This window comes from Heterodontus francisci, chromosome 22 (assembly GCF_036365525.1).
Source record: "Heterodontus francisci isolate sHetFra1 chromosome 22, sHetFra1.hap1, whole genome shotgun sequence".
NCBI classification, from domain to species: domain Eukaryota; kingdom Metazoa; phylum Chordata; class Chondrichthyes; order Heterodontiformes; family Heterodontidae; genus Heterodontus; species Heterodontus francisci.
This window is the reverse complement of record NC_090392.1, coordinates 62,808,955-62,826,947: the sequence shown is the minus strand read 5'-3', so window position 1 is coordinate 62,826,947 and position 17,993 is coordinate 62,808,955. Positions and strand designations below refer to the sequence as shown.

Sequence of the window (17,993 nt, the reverse complement as noted above, 5' to 3'; positions counted from 1 at the left end):
TGATGTGGAGGTTAAGTACAGTGGATGTCCAAAGAGACTTGGGGGTTCAGGTGCATAGATCTTTAAAATGCCACGAGCAAGGGCAGAACATAATCAAAAAGGCTAATGGAATGCTAGCCTTTATATCTAGAGGATTGGAATAAAGACAGAGGTTATGCTGCAGCTGTACAAAACCCTGGTTAGACCCCACTTGGAGTACTGTGAGCAGTTCTGGGCACCACACCTTCGGAAGGATATATTGACCTTGGAGGGAGTGCAACATAGGTTTACAAGAAAGATACCTGGACTACAGGGGTTAAGTTACAAGGAGAGATTACACAAATTAGGCCTGTTTTCACTAGAATTTAGAAGGTTAAGGGGTGATCTGATTGAAGTCTTCAGGATATTAACAGGAAAAGACAGGCTAGATAAAGATAAACTAATTCCACTGGCTGGAGATTCTGCAATTAGGTGGCATAGTCTAAAAATTAAGAGCAGACCGTTAAGGAGAGATGTTAGGAAGCACTTCTTCACGCAAAGGGTGGTAGAGGTTTGGAACCCTCTCCCACAGACAGCAGTTGAAGCTAGAACAGTTCATTTTAAATCTGAGATAGATAAATTTTTGTTAAGCAAAGATATTAAGGGATATGGGCCAAAGGCAGGTAAATGGAGTTAGGCCGCAGATCAGCCATGATCTCATTGAATGGCGAGTCAGGCTCAAGGGGCTGAATGGCCTATTCCAACATCCTATGATATCTGTGGTCGCTCGCTTTATGATGACATAATTAAGTAGGTGCCAGTGCTTGGACCGTGGTGTTGCCATGAAGGCTTGGTTTGTTGGTCAAATAGGGCGAGAGTTATGATGAGGTTATGCTCAAGGCATTTCGTCAGCAGCAGCACACCATTGAGGTTTGCTTTCCCTACTCCTTCCTTGCCAATCTCTCCCTTCCAGAGATTCATATTCTTCCTAACTGACATTGATCCTCCGCAGAGACTTCAGTCTGTTGTCTGCTAGGGATTGCACAAGGTCGGTGTAGAATCCTTCCTTGGCCTCATCTGTTGTCTCAAGAGTTAAGGCGTATGCACTAATGACAATGGCATGCCAGTTCTTGTTAGGGTGTGCCGGGCAATCATGAGGCACTCACTTATCCAACAAGGGGAGTTGTGAGGCAGACAAATTCATTTTTGATAGCAAAGCCCACCTCATCGAAATGTCTTTTCTTTTCTGTAGGTATTTTTTTTTTTTAAATAAAAGTGGGGTGATCATTGCATGCCAGCCAGCCTTGGCAGAGCAGAGACTTGGTCCAATGGCAAGGAGGTTCCAAGAAGATTGGAGGCCAGGCTCTGCTGTTACTTCAGTTGGCTTCCTAGGGAGCTCCTCACTGTGCATGTCTATCTGTGGCTACCTGCTGCCATCGCTTGGCACCCACATCTGTGATCACCTATCATCCATTGCTCTTCCCTCCCCACCAACCCCCCACAAAATCCCCTCTGCTGCGAAGTTCCCCTGATTCTAACAGTGGGTGCATTTTAGCTCAAGCTTTAAGTTATTTGTTAGTTTGAACAGCCTCTGTCTGACGGTTCAAACCGCATCCCCTTGTGATCTCTGGTAAAGATCCGGATTCTCCCACAAATCTGGCTTCACTGGACACCAAAAATCACGTTTCTGCACTGACTACATTGGAAAAGAATCAAGACATTGCTTCCATCTACAATCATTTTACACAGTGAAATATAGACTAGGACATGCACTTGGGATTAAGGAAGTTGAAGTATTAAATTTTAAGAATTTAAAATGGAATTTTTTTTTTTTTTAAATGTTCTGCTGAGGGAACGGCACTCCACACTTAAAAAGATTAGTTTTTCAGGACCAGAGGGGCTGTTCAGAACTTGCTACTAAATAGGCAGTTAAAAACTTAGTTACACCTCTTTCAACAAGGCTTAATATTTTTCAAGAGTTCTTACAGCAAGAGTAGTGTTGTCATGCAGGCCCCCACCTGCCAAGCTCACCAATGGGGAGCTAAGAGTGTTAAAAATTAAACCCTTATGGTAAGACCAGGTGAAGGCTGAAAGGGGACCCTAGATCTCTTTCTCACCTGGTCGGAACAGTCATAGACATAGAAAATAGTAGGCAATTCGGCCCTTCAAGCCTGCTCTGCCATTCATTATGATCATGGCTGATCATCCAACTCAGTAGCCTGTTCCTGCTTTCGCCCCAAGAGCTATATCTAACTCCTTCTTGAATATATTTAATGATTTGGCCTCAATTGCTTGCTGTGGTAGAAAATTCTACAGGCTCACCACTCTCTGGGTGAAGTAATTTCTCATCTCAGTCTAAGGATATGGAGTAAACCTTTCAGGACTATGACCCCTGGTTCTGGACTTCACCCACCATCGGGAACATCCTTCCTGCACCTACCCTATCAAGTCCTGTTAGAATTTTATAGGTTTCTATGAGATCCCCCCTCACTCATCTGAACTCAAGCGAATATAATCCTAACCAACTCAATCTCTCCTCATACGTCAGTCCCACCATCCCAGGAATCGGTCTGGTAAACCTTCGCTGCACTCCCTCTATAGCAAGAACATCCTTCCTCAGATAAAGGAGACTAAAACTGCACACAATATTCCAGGCGTGGCCTCACCAAGGCCCTATATAATTGCAGCAAGACATCCCTGCTCCTGTACACAAATCCTCACACTATGAAGGCCAACATTCCATTTGTCTTTACCACCTGTTGCACCTACATGCTTACCTTCAGCAACTGGTGTACGAGAACACCCAAGTCTCGCTGCATATTCCCCTCAGTTTATAGCCAGATAATAAGCTGCCTTCCTGTTTTTGCTACTAAAGTGCATAACCTCACATTTATCCACATTATACTGCATCTGCCATGCATTAGCCCAATCAACTTGTCCAAATCACCCTGAAGCGCCTCTGCATCCTCTTCACAACTCACCCACACAGTTTTGTATCATCTGCAAACTTGGAGATATTACTTTTAGTTGCCTCATCTAAAATTTATATTGTGAATAGCTGGGGTCCTAGCACCGTTCCCTGAGGTACCCCACTAGTCATTGCCTGCCATTCGGAAAAAGACCCATTTATCCCTACTCGGTTTCCTGTCTGCCAACCAATTTTCTATCCATTGCAATACGCTATCCTCCAATCCCATACACTTTAATCTTACGTGGGACTTTGTCAAAAGCCTTCTGAAAGTCCAAATAAACCACATCCACTGGCTCCCCCTCATCAACTCTACTAGTTACATCCTCGAAGAATTCTAATAGATTTGTCAAGCAGTATTTCCTTTTCGTAAATCCTTGCTGACACTGTCCGATTCTACCACTGTTCTCTAAGTGCTCTGCTATAAAATCTTTGATAATGGACTCTGGAATTTTCCCACTACTGACGTCAGGCTGACTGGTCTATAATTCCCTGCTTCCTCTCTACCTCCCTTTTTAAATAGTGGGGTTACATTTGCTACCTTCCAATCTGTAGAAACTGTTCCGGAGTCTATAGAATCTTGGAAGATGACCATGAATGCATCCACTATTTCTGGGGTCACTTCCTTAAGTACTCTGGGATGTAGATCATCAGGCCCTGAGGATTTATTGATCTTCAATCCCAATTTCCCCAACACCATTTCTCTACTAATATGGATTTCCTTCAGTTGCTCCCTCTCACTAAACCCTGTGCTCCCAACATTTCTGGTATATTTGTGTCCTCCTTTGTGAAGACAGAACCAAAGTATGCATTTAGTTGGTCAGCCACTTCTTTGTTGCCCATAATTAATTCTCGTTTGACTGTAAGGGACCTACATTTGTCTTCAATCTTTTTCTCTTTACATACCTGTAGAAACATTTATAGTCAGTTTTTATGTTCCTCGAAAGCTTACTCTCGTACTCTATTTTCCCCTTCTTAATCAATCCCTTGGTCCGCCTTTGCTGAATTCTAAACTGCTCCCAATCCTCAAGTGTGTGGTTTTTTCTAGTGAATTTATGTGCCTCTTCCTTGGATCTAATGCTATCTCTAATTTCCCTTGTAACCAAAAGCTGAAGTTGTCAATTCACTGGTGTTGCATTGATTGTATCTGTGAAGGCTGCAACAGTGCACCCTTTGGAGGAGCAGAATATTACTGACAGCTAGTTCCAGATTTCCACTTTAATTGTGCATGCGTGAATGAGAGAAGTTGTTGTCAGTTTGCAGTAACGACTGCAAGTGCTGAGATTTGCTGTTACAACTACTGGAAATTCTGCAACAAATGTTTTGATGAAAAATGATTTTAAAAATCTGTGCATGCATGGAAGAGTCTAAGTAGTGCTAAAAGGTTAAAGTGCTAGCCGTGGCTCAGTGGAGCACTCTTATCTGAGTCACAGGTTGTGCATTCAAGCCCCACTGCAGAACCTGAGCACAATACTGAATATTTTGGAATAAGCTTTGAACTGAGGCCCCATCTGCCAGCTCAGGTGGATGCAGAAGATCCAACTGCACTATTAGAAAGGCAGGGGAATAGTCCCAGTGTCCTGGCCAAGAATTATCCCTTAAAACTCAACAGCAATTTAGGGAGGCTCAAAATTCCAATGAATAGTCATTCATTTTATGGTTGTTTGTGGGACCTTGCTTTATGCATCTGTCATTTCATAAGTGACCACTTCAAAAGATAAATTTTCTGATTACAACACATTCTGGAAAGTTGGGGCATGTGTTCGGTCCCATATAAATGCAAGTTCTCTCTTTCTTAGAATCCGTATCAAACATTTTCAACTTGAAATACTAATCTTATAATGCCCAAGTTTAAAATCAACCAGCTTCAGAGTTATTTCCATACTATAATGTAAAGCGAATACTTTAGTTTGGTACAAAATATGTACCACTGTCCATAGCATACTCCATAGTCACTTTCAGTTTCAAGATTAAATGATATTTAGCGGATAGCAATACCTCACTACCAAAGCCCCTATTCTCAACTGGTTAATTTGGACTTTGATGCCAAGTATTTCCACTTGAGATGCTACCCAGCATTCAAATCAGATGGTTTTTTTTCCTGCAGGGAGGAACGATTGTCAACTTAAAAAGCAAAAAACTGGCATGTTGGAATTTTATGATGTATTTGAACCCTTGGAAATTTAAATATTTATTATGTCTCTACTAGTTTGGTCTCTGAAAGTTTTTGTTTTCCATTTCAGCTACAAACATTTCTCCCCTCCCCGAAAGATATGACTGCTTGCTAGGATACAAGTCTATTAGCACCATTCTCTACTTTCAGGTTTGATATTAAACAGGTGTTGGCAAGCCAATTTATCCAGAGGTGGGAAAAAAAAAATCACAGCCAAGCTCAATATTATACACTACATACGCATGCACGTCCAGTAAGGGTCAGTGGATAGTAATCCGAAACAGGACTTAAACTGCTTTTCTCTCCATATCACAAAAGCATTTAGGTCAATTTATAAAGAGACCCTACCTTCTGGCAATTTGATGCCAACTCCCACAGATTAGTATTGAAGCCAAAGACTTGGTCTGTATGTCTTATTTGCTTTAACCTACCCTATTAAGTTTTATAGCACAACTGCATGCAACACTCCATGATGCAAACCTTTACAGAATGCAGCTTCCAGGTATGTCAAATGAATTTCCAAGTAACATCTGGCTTACAACATCCAGCTGGTGGACTATGTTTGTGTGTAAACTATTGGAATTTAATATTTAAAAATGTGATACCAAATTGAATGTTTTCCATACAGGAAAGTATTACACTATAAATTAAACAAGGACAATTTCATTAAGCTGACATCTTTTGATTAGTTTGTCTGAACCTTTAATATAACTTTTATTCAAGTTCAAATTTTGCAATCTACATTCTGTATAAATAATCAGTGCCCATTTAGAAAAGCAACATTTTTGATTTACTGGCCTCGAGGTAGATAACAATTTTGCTTTGCAGCTAAATGAGCATGATTTTAATATTCTAAGCTGCCATTGATTTTGGCAACAAAATGGCTTACCTGAACACCATTCCAATTCAACTTTTATGGTTAACATATGGCAAACTTCCTGGTCAGTAAAGCTAGATATGTAATCCCTGCCAATCCTTATATCGAGGATGCAAGTGAAGATTTTAAGTACAGACTGAAAGCAGGAAGAGCAAAGATAATATCTGATAATTACGCAAGATTTACTTTTAAAACTGGTTTATCCAGTGCACTTAAAGGTAAATCTTAAATTCTGATTGCTCTATTTATTCTAGTGCACAAATGTTGATTTTATACCAAACCCTCTGATGAAACATCCAAAATTATTTGTGTCTTTCAGGGCTAGACTATATTAAACTAGCAGCAAAAATGCAAATTGAAAATGCTGAAGTTTTAGACTGCAATGGGAACTATGTACTTAGGCGAGATCTTTAAATGAGTTAATATAAAAAGTTGAAGCTGACATTAAAGGAAAGCGTACTTAAAAAAAAAATTGAAGTCCTATATTAGGAGATAAAGTGCAATTCACTTAGTGGACTTATCAGTGCAGACTTGATATTGTCAAGTGCCACTGTAACCAAACAAATCATTGGAGAAACAAGGAAGGTCTGAAAATGTAAAGTTTAAACTTTGTTACCCAAGAACTCTAGCCTCACCAAAAAAAAAAATTGTGAATTTAACCACGCTGCTTACTGTTTCTGGAAAGAGAGTCAGGAAAGATTAGGAGTCAGAAATTACAGCAGCCAAATGAATTGAACTATAGGTTGTTGTCATGCAGACCCCCACCTACCAAGAATGAGTTGCACATTATTTTGCCACATGAACATTAAAACTTAAAATAGCTGCTGGGAAGAAAAGAGGGCCCATCACAAGGAATTGCCAGGCCCCTCGCCAGAAAGACCTTTTCATATACTAGCAGACAGTGTTCTAACAAAGAACCCAGTCCCTGCTTCCCCAACACACAAGATCCAGTCGGACAAGTTTAGTCACATGACTAACCAGCAGTTGGAGTTTTTGAATTTGAACTTGCCAGAGTTTTAAAACTTAGAAAGCTGTTTGCTCCTGGATTGAAAAGATCTCTGTCTGCTCCCATCTCTTTCCCACAGAACCGAAGACCCATTGAAAGCACATGAACCCCAAGAGAAAGGTCTCCTACCGTGAACAAGGTTTAATACTGGGCCCCAACGAAAAGCAAGACTATCGACAAAAGAACTACAGTGAGCTCGAAGCACAGTAAACAAGAAACTCTTCTGATATTGCCTCAAACTTCTATTTTTCTTCTGCTAGTGTCTCTATTTGCATGTGCATATCCCATATGCATGCTAGTGTGGGGCGCGGTGTGTAACCGTAGGTGTTAACTGAATTAGTGTTTAAGTTTTAATAAATTTCACTTTACTTTAAACCCAAGGAAGCCTGTTTGTGCTCATAATTGGAAAGTGGTGAACAAGGATTCACCAAGGGGGAGCTCAAAACACTTTAAAAATTAAACCGCTACAAGACGACCAGGTAAAGACAGTAAAACACCCCTACACACCTGATCGTAACATTGTGCATGACCACATTAGCTAGACTGGCTAATAAATGTGCCAAACTAATGACTTTTCTACATGCGTTAATGGGCAGATATGGTTTGTCTCACTTACCTGATCAATACAAGTTGTATTAGCTGGTAGTGAATTGCACTGCAAGTATATCTATGCTTATTGGTGTCTTTCAATCCTTCCTCATTCTCTAATGCTGCAAAACAATTTTAATAGAGAATCTTCAGTAACTTTGTGAAACAGGATTGTGGGTTAAGGTTGACAAATGATTTAGCACCAGTCTTTTTGGTTTTGGGGGGGAAGAGAGAAGAGGTAGTCTGTTTTCTGAATTAGCACAAAACAAGCTCTTCTCCCTTCAGTCACTCCTACCCAAATCCTGGAATAGAAATGATATGGGCATTCTTGCAAAAGCGGGCATTTCTACCTATTTATTTACAAATGGAGCGCCAGCACGAATCCCTCAGGCACCCCACTTAATACTTGCCTCCATCCCATTACTCTATTAACACCCACAGCTTTCTTTCTTCCAGCCACTTTCTTACCCACTTCCAGATTTCATCTTTTCTAGCAGCTTTTTAATAAAAGGGAACTTTTAAATTAGTGGCATCCTGGATATCTCGGTAAATGGGAGCTTATTTCTCACTTAACGTTCGACAGATGTTACAACCACGTGGTGAGGGGTGTGGGTTGTTTCCCTTTGTTCAACTCCTACCTGACGGCAAGTCTTTTTTGTTATTGGGGTTTAACCCTTTTTTGTTTTATTTGACGTGTGAAGAGATAGAGGAAAAGGGGCAAGTGGTTTTCAGGTGAGGAACGCTTTCGGGGTTCATGGTAAACCTGAATTCTCTTGGAAGTCAAGTTCCTGTTGGTTGCAGGTGTGAGGAGTTTGTAGATTTCTCTCGGTTGAAAGCTCAGTTTGAAGACAGAGGTTCATGTCCAGTTTCACTGCTGCACAAGTTAAAAAAAAGTAGAATTTTACAGCAGGGCATTTAAGGCTCGCTGGATTTTCTCCCAGCTAGCTGGACAAGCTGTTTAGTGATGATTCTCTCTGTCTGTCTCTGAGGGCTGCCTTTTTAAGGTAAAAAGTTTATTTTCTTTGGTCTCTTCCCCCATGGCAATCACATAATGGCCCAGGATAAGAATAATCCAGTTATGATGTTTTCATTTCATGTCGTCTTGTTTCAGTAGAAACAATTCAATTCAGGAATATTTCAGGATGGGTGCAATTAACATTTCTTAGCTTTGAAGATTTGTTTTCAACAGTGCGGCAATGTGCCATTACAGATGCAGCATTCTCCATTTTCTTAAAAAAAAATTTATCACACTTATTGCACGACAAATTCAGGCACAAACTGCACTATTTTCCAGCCATTAATACTAATCAACAAAATTATAAGCAGCTTTTGTCTGAGATAATTATCAGCACTTCTACTTTGGCAAAGTCTTAGGCTCAGGTACTGAACAGGAAAGTATGCCATTTACGTCACATGATTTCCTATATTTTTGCTTGTGGTGTCACATCTTCAAGCAGTCCCTTCCGAAGTCATGCTGTCTGCTAATAGATTATAGTACAGACAATCTTGAAGCTTGCACTTGATAATTCATTCCGTTATTTTACTGATCAATGCAATACTATACAGCTAGTCTTATCTTTGATATGTAAATTTGTTTCTAATCCAGCAGAATTCATGCAGTATTTACCATCATGATGACTTAACAGTTTAAATACTTTAATAAATTGAGATAATTATCTGACCCTAGGAATTTGTTCCTTGGAGTCTAAGACTTTAGGATCTGCAGCGTGCAGATGCCAAAGTAACTTTATCTTGATCAATGGATAACGTTACCGTAGTCTCATGAATACTTCAAGACAGTAGGATCAATTGTTAAATATTTGTTTGCCCTCAATTTCACCCCTATTGGAATAATCTAAGGACCCACAATCTTCCTAGATGTGTTTTTATATTGAAAGAACGTCTGCCTTGTTTTCAGGTTCCTCTTTTGTCCTCTGACTAACCAGCTCATCTTTTCTTCCGTATTCCTTACCCCATTTCATTTGCTTTAACTAACAAGTACAGTATTAACCCTTCTACTTGTCTTTCATCACTGAGCTAGGACAACATGCCTAATCAAGTTGATTTTTATTTGATTGATCTGCAGTGACTTATCTACCAACTCGAGCACTAGACACTCACCCTCAATAAACCCCCTCACATTTATCTGCACTGTCAATTTCCTCTCCCGGTTCATAAAGCTTTTCTTCTCACTGAGATTGGGGTCCAGCTGTAACTAACATCTGCCAATTAACATATGGCTCCACCATCTGTCCACTTCCCAGATCTCATTGAGTCTCAGTTTTCACAAGGACTAGGATGAATTGCTGACTCAATTTGGCAGTACTATTCAAAGTAACTCCATCATTTCAACTAAATAAAAGATTAGAAATTACATTTCATCCATTCATGATCTTGACATCTAAGCACATCTTTCTGATGTAGTAGAGATTGGATCCTATCACGAAAATCAGTCATGCTGATCCATTTATCTGCTCAATATAGTTTGGGACCTTACTGAATCCAGAAAATAGATTTTTCTCTACAACGTACAAACAGGACTACAACATTCCACCCCTAGAAGTGCACAGCTGGAGTGAGAAGCAGAGCCAAACTGGAGGATTTCTACTTTTCAACCAAACTGTGCTGTTGGCTAACAAAATGACTTTGCTCTGTTATGATTTAACTTCAAAAGAAATAAAGCAAACTTTCCACAATACACATGACATCTCAGTTAGGGTGGCATCCTTCCATCGACGAAAGATGACATATATGCAGCAAACAATCAGAGTCAGATATCTTCTCTTGGTGCATCTTTGCTGCTGGCTATGAAAGCCAATCCTTAACAGGCAGGTTTTGCCACAAGTGCTGCATATGAAACTGCCAAGCAATGCTGCGAGTTCTTTTTGACATTTGCGTCTGTTGCTAAGTTGCTGTAGCAAGTGGTTGCCGTGGCATTATGCACCAGTCCACTGGATGTGTTGCCATTTCCCCCTTTCGTCAGCTAGTGACTTCCAGGTGCAACAGTCGACATTTAGGGCTTTCATGTCACGCTTGCAACCATCCTTGAAGCAGAGCTTTGGGCACCCCACTGGTCGTCTGGCCCCACTACCTCCCCATGCAGAAGGTCCTTGGGTATGCAACCGTCTTCCATCCTGCGGCTGCCTCTGTCTGATTAGTGCCAACCCATTTGGGAGCTCTGCTTTTGAAAGAACTGCCATATGTGATTTGTCCTGCCAGGATATACCCATAATGAGCTGCAGATACTGAGCTTCTTTTCCTGGTAGCTGCAAGTCACCCATACTGCACAATCCTTATAAACCATCAGCTTGATGTTATCCCGTGTGCGTTTCGCTAGTCAGCCAAAAAGTGGCAGCCGCTTTCCCTATGCGTGTATCAAGCTTCGCATCAAGGGACAGACTGTCACCATGGACCCAAGGTAGCAGAATTTGCTAACCACTTCCAGTGGATGTTAAAGCATTGTGATAGACAATAGGTTCAAATTATACATATTGTGTGCATAAGAGTTTTTTTTTTAAAAAAAGGCTCCAACATGCTATTTTATAATAAATAGCACTTGGATCTAATTGTTAGAACTCCTTTTATTGAATAATGCAGATTCCACTTCATTCTTAGCATTAGTCATTGATAAAGACAGTTACATTTTGAATTTTACTATGAACAATTCTCATTCTATGTCACACATACCCACTAGGAAAAGGGAAAATAACTTGGAGATCAGAATACAGCTGTAGTAATTTTTACTTCAAGAAAGACATTCTGAATGAACATTTATATAATGTTTAGTCAAATTGCTTATAAATATTCTATACTATCAGTAAGTACTCCAAAATCCTGTTTCTTTCCTGTGAATTAAACATTCATACTATTAAAACCCACTGATTCATTTTCATACTTTATGGATAGATATATACCATTTCATTTCTGGTCTACAATGGACTGCCTCTTTACTAGTAGCTTCATAGGAGCACCACTTGCCAAGGTCCCAGAAATTCAACAAGAAATGGACTAAACCAGTTTCACCTGGGTTATAGCCCATTTCCATTCCCAATAAATGCACACTTTAGTTGTGCAACTTTAGTTTTGAACTAATTTTAATTTTCAAAGTTGCTACAATGAAGTTCTGGAAAAAAATTAAATCTGTAAATCTATGAAGTGATGAAACACATTTGTCAACATTCATGGAGGTGTGCAATGTACCATTTTTCAAAGCTGCAAAACAATAAATTTTATTCCAGTTAATTTGACCAGCATTCGTCTGAAAAAATAAATTCTCAACTGTCCAGTCACACACAGCAAGTTTGATTTTTTTTTTTTACAAGCTCGGCAGGATAAGTTGCACCAGGAAAATAAAGTAAAAAGGAACTAATGCTTCAGCATTACATAGTTTTACATCCAAATGTAGGATCAGACTTTGTTTGCCGATGAATTAATACTTTTTTTGGCTGAGATAGATTCACCATTGTACTCCTCACAAAGCCAGGATATACCCTGCACAGGAACTGCAGGGATTTATTTGTTGCAATACATTTGTTACAATATCCTGCTGCAACTGAATTGTAGGATGAACAAGGTCAAGGAAACTGACACAGAACAGGACTTGTTTTCCTGCGCAATTAAAGCTTGGCTTGTGTATCTTACTTAGGAGGCAAACTAAATGAGAAGGGTATCATTTTATGTGAACAACTCAAGTAAAGAGTACATGTAGTATGATTGAGAGTTTATTAAATGCAACCCAGCTCAAAATTTATTCCAAATACAAAATACAATATAACCATCTTTGGAACTGAACCAAAACAGTTACACCAAAAGGTCAAGCAAATTCCAGGCATTGAAAAGCTGCAGGCTTCTATTAACACTTGCCAAAATGGTGTTTCATTTTAGCAGATGAGAAAATTCCCTACACAGAGGGATTTTTTTTTTTCAGTTGGACAGAGTTCTACCACAATTGTATACCCATTAGCTTACAAGAGGTACTGGTACAGTTTGGAGCACATCATTCTGGATGATAGCAGGCAGCAAAAATGCAAACTGAAGTAATGCCATATCCCTTATCACTGCCAAGCTCATTATCAGGAATGAAAAAGATTCATGGGCATGTGACATTTCGCAGCACAGCCTTTTTGCTGATTGCTGTGAGATGAGGTTGCTTGAATGCACCAGAAGGTAGGCAATGGGCATTTACAAACACGAACACACAACTAACACCCTCCCAGCTAGTGCCCTCAGTTTTGGACCCTTGAGAATTTTTTTTTTTTATATACAGTGCCATCTTGGTCTTCTGTAGCCTTGTCCCAGTTGAGACCCCACTCCATGACCTTCACAGAATTTGTATTAAGCCATACAACATGTTTGCGTAATAACAAATAATCAGAATTTGTGCAAAGTGCTGGAAGATGAAAACTAATATGCACAGCCGACAATGTGCTCCAATGGTATCTAGTCTTGCGTTAGCTTTTGTCCATATCTTGTTCACTGAACAAAATAGCATTACTCAACAAATTAATTTGCTTCTTTCTAAACACTAGAAAAGTTGCATTTAAAAGGTTTGCATTTCCAGCAGGTGACAGGAGAGTATGCGGGATGGTAAAATTAAATAGGATAAGTAGTTAAATATATAATGAATGCCCAGTTTAAGCCTGAATACACACCAAATAACTAGAAAAATTCAGTCAAGTTTTAGCAGGCTTGTGGAGATGTTAGCATCCAAAAATGATTCATATTTTTGGGAATCTGTATAATGAAATAAGGCAGTGTTTGGTACCCTTACACAGTGAAATTTCATTGTCCAAGTCTGAAAGTAGGTGGATGGTGTAAGCATCTAGCTCTGTGTTCCTTGTTTTCGTACAAGCGGTTATTGACCAAAACAAAAAACTGGTTTGTCAAGGAATTAGCAGCATGATCGCTGCCTTGTACAATGAACAAAGACTGCTTGTTCAAAACAAACTCAGAAGCAGCTAAATAACTAGCCTCGGTAAAATATTGAAGCTGTGCACAATTTCCCTCCATCCCCCATTGTGAAGAAAGAATCTTTTCAGCCAGAAAGAGGTCTATGCATAGAACGAAGAAATCAGAACAGTTGAAGAATGCATAGTTTCATTCCTTCCAGGTTCACCTTCTCCCTCCCCCCCCCCCCCCCACCACCACCAAAGTAAAAAGTATTCAACTTTCATCTGTTACCCAGCATGTAAATGCAGAAAGTCTCAAATGAACACCTGTGAGCATTGCATTACCCCATGCAATTTAAGCAAACTCAAAAATTAGCTATTGAGACTATTTTCACCTGGGCGTTTGGTAGAGAAATACAAATAAAGGTAACTACTTTTAAGTAGTTAAGAATGTTGGTCTGAATGCCCCTCATGCGTAGCTTACTTCAATCAGATCAATATAGTACATGCCACGAGACAGATTTCTAGAACATTCCACTTTTAATCCTATGCTTTTTGTTTGAATCATGTTCAGAAAACACTTCCAACTAAATTATTCTGGATTTTTTTTTAAATTTATTTCCTGTTGGTCAATCATAGCTATTTGAAACAGTTTAGCATTGGCAATGTAGTTCACTTACAACTGATGCCATTCTGTTGATCACACAATTTTCCTAAGTGTGGATCTGATAAAATGAACATTTATGAGTAGTCACCATAGAGCTTATTTTTATGATGACTATTATTTTTACAAGTATAAAGACACAATAAAAATTAGCATTTCGCACAAATAAGTGTGCTACAATGTCAGCACTGGTGAAATGTTTTGTTCAATACAAAGGAGGAAACCAGAAGCACTGCTCAGGTGAGGCCTTCACTTAGAATTTCCCATGCACGCACTGCAGTAAGTGAAGCATTCAGGACATGCAACTGCATGGGTTCACAGGCCAAATAGGGACCTTAAGCGGCAACACTGTCTACCTGCCCAAGGATGATCTCACGACCCAGCAACTTTTCACTATCCATAAGAACCACCATTAATTTGTGGTTAAAATGTAAATGCGACGAAATCCAAGGAAGGCATGTGGCTCAAAATCCTGGTTTCACATTGGAGGGTGAAGGAGACAGAGTTACTAGCACACAAACCCCAGCCCTGGCCTCTCCACTCATTCCATATTAGTGACTGCAGAAAATTAGTCTTACTCCATGTACTCCTTGATCAGAGTTAAGGGTGCAGAAGTTTTCCTTCCCCTCCTTATAAGGCCAGTAGTGGGAATCCACAGGAAGGGCCCATTGCCATGATAGCACACTACCTTGGATAGGCACATGTAGCTTTTCAACAAAAAAAAGCCACTCCACAAAGCAGGGCACAGCCTAAAGAAAAAGACTGCCAGCAACGTCCCGACCATGAAGTGATAATTCACAGTTTCACATTATTCGGTCATGCTCTATTCATTTTTGCAACATCCATGAACGCATGTAGCAGGGTAGAGAAACATCACTCAGTAAATCACAAATATTAAATGTTACTACTCGAGCACACTGTCAGTTTAGCATTGGAGCAAAGTAATGTTAACTTTGTACAGACATGAAAATGACTGTGTAAATTTGAAGTCAAGGCTCCATCTGACTCACTAGCAAATCACAGCCTAAAACCAGAGCTCCCTGGATTTTGCAGTATACTGCAAACTCAAAGACCTGAAGAAATGAGTAGCAGAACTTTATTCTACTGGGTACAGCCTAAACACATTGCCATGGAGAGAAAGAAAGTGTCCAAAGCTAGAGATCTCTGGGGGATTTAAGAAACTGGGATTAAAATAAAACAGAAAAGGAGGTTCACAATGTCAGTTCATAATACAGTAGAACAAAGTAGATTACAGAAAATGCAGAGGAGAATTTAAAGACTAAATGAATGGGGCAAAGGGAGCATAATGATAAAAGATTAGTGGTTAAGCTAACAGGGAAGTTCGAGAAACAAAAGAGTGAAAGCGTAGTCAAAGGAATGGTGGGGCCCCCTTCTGGTGCTGTCTGATTCTAATTCCCTGGAGGGTGTCATTTCACCACTTGGGTTTGATACTATTAGGTGTAAATCTAGTGCAGTGTAAAATCTGGTTTACAATATACTCTGACCGGACCTTATACAGGCAATTTGTAAAACCACCCAAGCCCAATTTAAATACTTAGATAACAGGGATTCTCTTCACTTGAGGAATTTTAAATGGTTGTAAGAGGGCTCTGCACATGTGTACCCAGATATTTATGCAGTTCTCTCCGAGCAAGCCTGTTGTTCCAGACAGACAGGAAGGAGTCAAGCAATATAAACAATTTTCTACCCTGCCAAAACTCAAATTTGGATCAGTAATTACACCCTTGTTACTGGCAAATTGCAGTAAAAAGTGGATAATTGCTACTAGAAATAATGTCATTAGACAATGCAACTGATGACAGCTGTAAAAATTCCTTATATTCAAAAGGTTGATTTTAGAATTGTACTGTAAACTACACATTTCTACAAAAAATACTCCACTCTACATTGTTTAAAAAAAAACACCTATTCACGAGTGACATTTCACCTTTTCCCTCAAACCCTGAGGGACACATTTTATTAGTTATTTTACCGAACAGTTTTTCACACTGTAGTACATTTAATAGTTCAGCCACTCATGAGGAGAGGTCGACGGGCATATCCTCATCATTAACAGTAATAGCGCAGTACCTTACTGCACTACTATAAAGGTTACGGATGGGGGGGAATCCAAAATAAACAGAAAATGCAGGGAATACACAGCCAGTTGAACAGCATCTTGTGGAAAGAGAAACAGTTAACGTTCCAGGTCGATGACTCTTCATCAGTAGCATTCTCCAGTTTCTCGCTCCGCAGATACTCTGAAAATTTCTAGCACTTTCTGTTCCTATCCTACTTCAGCCAGTTATCAAAGAAATGCGATTCTGGCCAATATCCCGCAACCCAAACCAATCCAGAAAGACTGGAGACACAATTAAAAGCCACCGCAACAAAAAAAAATGACAGCAGATTGCATTTTGATATTTAAGTCTAATGTTTTAACAGTTTATTAAAGTGTCCGGAAACCAAAGTCACGTTATTCTAAAAAAGGTTGAAAGTGACCAAGGCAAACCTCGCTAACACGCATTCTGAAACTGCAATGAGCGCAACTAGAGAACTGATTGTATTAAGTGGGAAATTAGTCCCGCAGCAAAAGTCGGCTAATGCGAAGTCTGAAATCTAACGGTGTCAGTATTTAAATAGTTAATGACCCACTTGAGGGGAACAAGTTAGCTTATTTGGAAAGAAAACAAACACTAATTTGATGTAATTTCGCAACATTTGCGCTGGAAGACGTCCAGTTCGTGTTTACTCCAAAAACGCCTATTTAATTAAAACACAATTTAAAAATAAACAGCGAATTGTACATAAAGTCAACTTCAGGATTTTCCACCTTCTCACTCCCACAGAGTTTTAAAACATAAGTAAGTTGCGCCTTGGTATACATTTGCTCCGAAGAACGGCGCGTTTGAATTATTTTAAGCCGAGGAATAGAAAGAAAACCTGTTGAGGTGCAAAATAACGGCGCGGAGAAATTTGCAGCTCGCTCGCCAGAACCGGTTACAGTTCCAGCAGTGTCCAAAGAATGGGAAAAAAACAATGCAAAAAAAATTACACTCAAAACCGTCTTCAAGTTTTAAAAAAATACACATAAACATTCCGATTGTGGAGAGAATAAAAACATTTTCAGACCGTTCAGCGCCTGTTACTCACTCTCCGCCAGGAGGATGTAAAGCCCAAGAAGCCGCGACGCCCAACACGCTACCGCCATCTTGAATCCCGCCGTTCGGAGAGTGAATGCGCCTGCGCAGAAACCACAGCTTGGTCACCAGGATGTAGTTACCCTGCGCGACAGCACCATGGCAACGGGCCACCAGAGCAAGATGCAAGGAGGATGCTGCCTCTCAAGACAGGTAAGTGCATACAGAATCAGGGGCACTGGAGACGGAATTGGAGTGCTTTATCGACAATTAGAGCAGAATTTTAATGTGATTTTTGTGTTTTAATTTCCTTTATTTACAGTTTATGGTTTGTGTCCCTTTAAGGGGGTCACTTACTACCTCTTTTATATTAACCATGATTGACCAGCATTACCAATTTTAAAAAGGTAATAAGTGCCACTAATAAATAAACTGTAACCTCAAAATTTAAAGGAAAATTAACAAATCAAATTAAAATTTGGCTCCAGGTGTCAACGAAGCACAGCAGTGGGCACTTACACTGTCTTAATTGATAATGACAGCTGTCAATAATTGAGGGAATTAACAATTAGTTGGCAGGAAAAAAGACAGAGGCCCAAGGGGAGAGCCAACTGTGTAACAGCCCCGACAAATAAATTTCTCTGCAGCACCTGTGGAAGAGCCTGTCACTCTAGAATTGGCCTTTATAGCCACTCCAGGCGCTGCTTCACAAACCACTAACCACCTCCAGG

The 17,993-nt window shown here is 39.9% G+C and overlaps 1 protein-coding gene across 2 annotated transcripts in view; it reads right to left on the bottom strand.

The window, feature by feature from the left end:
* Positions 1-17,348, bottom strand: part of jam3b (junctional adhesion molecule 3b) — an 84,983-nt gene extending 67,635 nt beyond the window's left edge. Inside the window, exon 1 of one of the 2 annotated variants that reach the window (XM_068053920.1) lies at positions 17,276-17,348. In XM_068053920.1, coding sequence (XP_067910021.1) covers positions 17,276-17,333 — 58 coding nt within the window. In that variant the 5' untranslated portion in view covers positions 17,334-17,348. The remainder of the gene's footprint in view (positions 1-17,275) is intronic. The other variant, XM_068053921.1, reaches the window with a different exon arrangement.
* Positions 17,349-17,993: the final 645 nt, after the last annotated feature.